We start from the raw sequence: 4,963 nt of genomic DNA on the forward strand, positions 1-4,963 counted from the left end.
AGGGTTTCAGGATTGTTGATTCTCTGTTTGGCTTAGTTTTTCGGATCTTTGTTGTGGAGGGACGGCGTGGTGCTTCTGCCTAGACCGCCATCTTGCCGGAGTCCCCTCATGGTGATCTTATGTACAAAAGAACAAAACATTGCCTGGTCCTGGACCATCTTCATCTTCATGATCATTGGTATGCCTGAGCCAATTGTTATGGCTATAATTCATCTCATTGAGGGTTTCCCTTGTTTTCACTGACCCTCTACTTTACCAACCATGATGTCTTTCTCTAGCAACAGATTTTTCCTGATGATGTGTCCAAAGTAAAGGAGCTGAAGTCTCACCATCCTTGCTTCTACGGAGCATTCTGGTTATATTTTTTCTAAGACTGATTTGTTCATTCTGCTGGCAGTCATGGTATATTCAATATTCTTTGGCAACACCACTGTCTGAATACATCAATTCTTATTCTGTCTTCCTTTTTCATTGTCCGCCTTTCACACATATATGAAGCAATTGAAAAGACCATGGCTTGGGTCAGGAGCATCTTAGTCATCATAACCAGCTTCCATCAAGTTGATTCTGACTCATGGCAATCCCATGTGTTTCACAGCAGAACTGCACTTCATAGGGTTTTCAATGGCTGTGATCTTTCAAAAGTAGATCACATGTCTTTTTTCCAAGGTGCCTCTAGGTGGATTCAAACCACCAACCTTTTGCTTAGCAGCTGAGTGCTTAACTGTTTGTGTCACCTAGGGACTCCATTAGTCATCATAAAAATAAAAAAAAAAAACCCATTGCCATCGAGTTGATTCTGACTCATAGCGACCCTACAGGACAGGGCAGTACTGCCCCATAGGGTTTCCAAGGAGTGGCTGGTAGATTTGAACTACTGACCTTTTGGTTAGCAGCTGAGTTCTTAACCACTATGCCACCAGGGCTCCATTAGTCATTATAGTGTCTTCTAAATGATATAACATGAGTAATATGGTTAACATTACTTAAATTAATGGTTCACCCTCAGGATAAGTCCCTGTATGAATAGGCACAAGAGTAAGATGAACAACTAAAAGGGTCTTGTGCTTGCTCTTAAAAAGAAAAACATTTTTCCCATATGCTGATTACTTCCTATGCTACTACGAAAAAGATGGCTTCCCTATACTTCAGCAAAATTTACTAAAAAATGAGTCATGAGCTTCAAATTGCCAAAGTCATAATAACACCTATTGAACCCTACCTACATTGCTTCAGTTCAGAGTTTTGTGGAAGACATAAACTCATTGCTTATAACAATATGTTGGGTTTTTTAATCATATTTTATGTATAATCCAGAAAAAAAAACAAAATCTCAAGGTGACAAAATATCTTAAAATATCAAAACATTACTTCTTTTTTTTTTCCAAATAGAACATTACTGGATGTAAAAAATAGTTTCAAGTACATGTACTCTGTACCTCTCTATCTCTTCTTTCCAGTTGCCCAAAACAGATAAGGGACAAAGAATCAGAAATGGTCCTTCATCGTTTAATCTTCTGGCCAAGTAAATGAATAAAGCAATAGTCTAGAAAACAGAAAAACGATGGCATTTGAAATTCACATTTCCATACGAGAATCAACCACAAAGTTTCCACAACCCTCTGGGGAACGCAGACTTTTATATAAGAATTGGTTTACGAAGAAATAATATACAATTTTCCACACATTAGGAGAGTAATTCATTCCTAGAGTGAAACATGTAAGCCTCAAATATATAATTCTCAAAGAAATTTATGTACTCAATTACTTCAGTAGTTAACAAGCAATGATGCTTAATATTTATGTAACTGAGCCCTTAATGCAAAGAAAAAAATCAGGAAAGACAACAGAAATCAATGAAAACAATGTACAAGATCAGGAATATTTTGAAAACATAAAACAAGAAGAAATACTTCTGTCAAGATGACCAACCACATGGTTGCACTCCAAGCTCTCTTCTAAATGAGGATGTTTTCCTTCCTCTTTCTCCTCCTGTTTTCCTTCCTTCCACGTGTACTTATGCCAAAAAAAAAAAAAAAAAACCCAAACCCATTGTCATCGAGTTGATTCCGACTCATAGCGATCCTACAGGACAGAACAGTACTGCCCCATAGGGTTTCCAAGGAGTGACTGGTAGGTTCGAACTGTCGACCTTTTGGTTAGCAGCTGTAGCTCTTAACTACTGCATCACCAGGGCTCTACAGGTACCTACAGAGCAACTTTTTTTTTTTTTTTTGGCTAGATACTGTTCTAAGCTCTGGTGAACAAAACAGACAACAATTAATGCCTCATAAGCTTAAGTAGGGTACTAAATGAAAATGTTTGTAAAGCCAAATGGTCAAACTTCAGGATATGCCTATAAACACTTTTGACTGGAAAAGATTCTTCAAAAGGATGCCATGGTATACAGAGAAATGAGCACTCATTTGTAAAGCAAAAAATTGTGAGGATGCTCCCCCCAAATACTAAGCCATTTCTGAGAAAATCTTTCCTAAAGATACAACCTAAAATTCTGAGAAATCTATGTGCCTAAACATGCTCACTTCAAGGTTAATTTAAACAGTACAAACAGAGGAGAGGACTTGCCATTCCTCAGCTATAGAGCATTTAAGTAAATTATGATAAATTTTCTTATTAGATATTATGCAGCCAGTAGAAAATAATTATTGTGGAGAATATAATAAGATGGAAAACAACAATGATGATGTTAGATTGATAAAACATAAACTCTATGTGTATTATAATTTCAACCATGTAAAACATACATTTTTACTCATGGTTGTGGTTATACTGCTATGATTATGTGGTAGTAGTTACTTTTTTAATGTTATTACTTTAATTTTATAGTGGACAATATTACTATTTTTTTAAACTACCCATGGTTTACCAGCTCAGACTGCGCCCGGATAAGCCAGCAATAGGTACTTAGTGAATTAAAACCATTCCGCTTAGCTTTTGCTGAGGACCCTACTTAAAGAAAATTTATCTTTTATTACTAAAAACCAGATATGTCTACAAAATGAATTTAGATTCACCAGAGAATTCTACCAAACATTTAAGGAAGAAATAACACTAATTCTACCAAAACTCTTCTAGAAAACTTAAGAGAAGGGAATACTTCTCAACTCATTCTATGAGGTCAGCTTTACCTCAATAACAAAAGCAGACAAACACATTAAAAGAAAACAACAGGCCTATATCCTTCATGAGCACAGATGCAAAGCTTCTAAACAAAATTTTACCAAAACAAATTTTGAGGTGGTATATTTTTAGGAGGCTAAAAGTAGAGCAATATAAACACCTTGGGGAAAGACAAAGGACAATTGCAACTTGCTGGCTCTGGATGAAGTCAGTAGGATAAATCCAGTGTAGGAGGCAAAGGAGATGGCCGGGAGGGCCCGGCACCTGGTCCAAGAACCTGTTAGCCTGGCTCCCAGACATTGGGAAACCAACCTTTGTTCTAGTTTCGTATCTCTCAGTTCAGGAATATACTAGGACCAAGTTTGTTTACAGGAGAAAATTGAGGGTGATAAATGAAAGCTGATACCTCAGGGTGATATTCAGAGGTGATATTATTTACTAAATAACCCCAAGATGGAAGAGGTTTAAGTGATTAAAATAAAGTGGTATCCAGCACATATCCAAACTAGCCTACACGTAGACATGCTCCAGTTTGATGTTTATGTATACAAGATTGACTTGGAAAGCGCAGTCTAAAGGGAATGATAAGGCTCTCATTCATTCTGCGTGTTCACTAGTGAAACCTTTATGGAATTGGGAAACTTACACCTCCATGCTTTCTGACCAAGTTGCCTCTCTGTATCCTGACTGCTCTGCCTTTCTTTGGTACCCCACATATAAGTAAACTTGTGTGAATAACACAAGTGGTATTTGTATCTGGACTTTCCAACAATCCAAGCCTAACGCTAATATCTGTCAATAGAGATATCAATATCAAGACACCATCTGCTTATTGACATCTTATTTTCCAGGTCACTAGACTCTAGCCCAGCTACCTTTAAGGCCATTAGATGACCAAGGAATTTTGGAAAACATAGGGTACTTTCCCTGTACTTCCTAGCATGGTAGAGAAATGGGAAGTAACCCCGCCAACCACTGAGGAAGGGAGAATAATATTAAAAGTGACCCAAATGGGACCTGAACTGAATCCATATGAGGAGTGCGCAGACTCCTGAGCTCATATACCTAGTAACAGATCTAACCACTTGGTGACAGGACATTAGAGCTTCAACAGTGCCAATAATCAAACTAGCTCATACAAGCAGCCTATTTGGGCATATCAAAACAAAATGAGAAGCTAGGACATAGAAAGCAAACATAAAATAAATAAATAAAATAACTTATTGATGGCTCAGAGACAACAGTCAATATCAAATCACATAAAGAGGCAATCCATGATGGCTTCAGCAGGCTTCCAAAATAAAGAATCTAGAAATTTTCCAGAGGAGGACAATTTCTCGGAATTACCTGAGGCAGAATACAAAAGATTAATTACAGAACTCTTCAAGAAATTAGGAAGGAAATTAATCAAAATGCAGAACACACAATAGAGGAAATTAAAAAGATTAGAGAAGACCATAATGACAAATTTAACAGGCTCCAAGAATCCATACAGAGACAGCAATCCAGAAGATTAACAATAAAATTTCAGAATTAGACAACTCAATAGAAAGTTATAGGAGCAGAACTGAGGCAATGGAAGTCAGAATTAGTGAGACAGAAGATAAAGCGCTTGATACCAACTTATCTGAGGAAAAATCAGATAAAAGGATTACAAAAATGAAGAAACCCTAAGTAAAATGTGGGACTCTAACAAGAGGAATAACCTAAGAGTAACTGGAGTACCAGAACGGGGGAGATAACAGAAAATACAGAGAACATTGTTGAAGATATGTTGGCAGAAAACTTCCCTGATATCGTGAAAGATGAGAAGATATCTATC

At 37.1% G+C, this 4,963-nt stretch overlaps 1 protein-coding gene across 3 annotated transcripts in view; it reads right to left on the reverse strand.

The window, feature by feature from the left end:
- CHD1L (chromodomain helicase DNA binding protein 1 like) overlaps positions 1-4,963 on the reverse strand; it is a 104,630-nt gene that overhangs the window by 77,320 nt on the left and 22,347 nt on the right. For 2 of the 3 annotated variants that reach the window (XM_004380426.3, XM_023734847.1), the window contains exon 3: positions 1,440-1,546. The exons of the other annotated variant lie outside the window; for it this stretch is intronic. In XM_004380426.3, coding sequence (XP_004380483.2) covers positions 1,440-1,546 — 107 coding nt within the window. The remainder of the gene's footprint in view (positions 1-1,439; positions 1,547-4,963) is intronic. 3 annotated transcript variants of the gene reach the window in all.

Source organism: Trichechus manatus, unplaced genomic scaffold, assembly GCF_000243295.1.
Source record: "Trichechus manatus latirostris isolate Lorelei unplaced genomic scaffold, TriManLat1.0 scaffold00073, whole genome shotgun sequence".
NCBI lineage: Eukaryota > Metazoa > Chordata > Mammalia > Sirenia > Trichechidae > Trichechus > Trichechus manatus.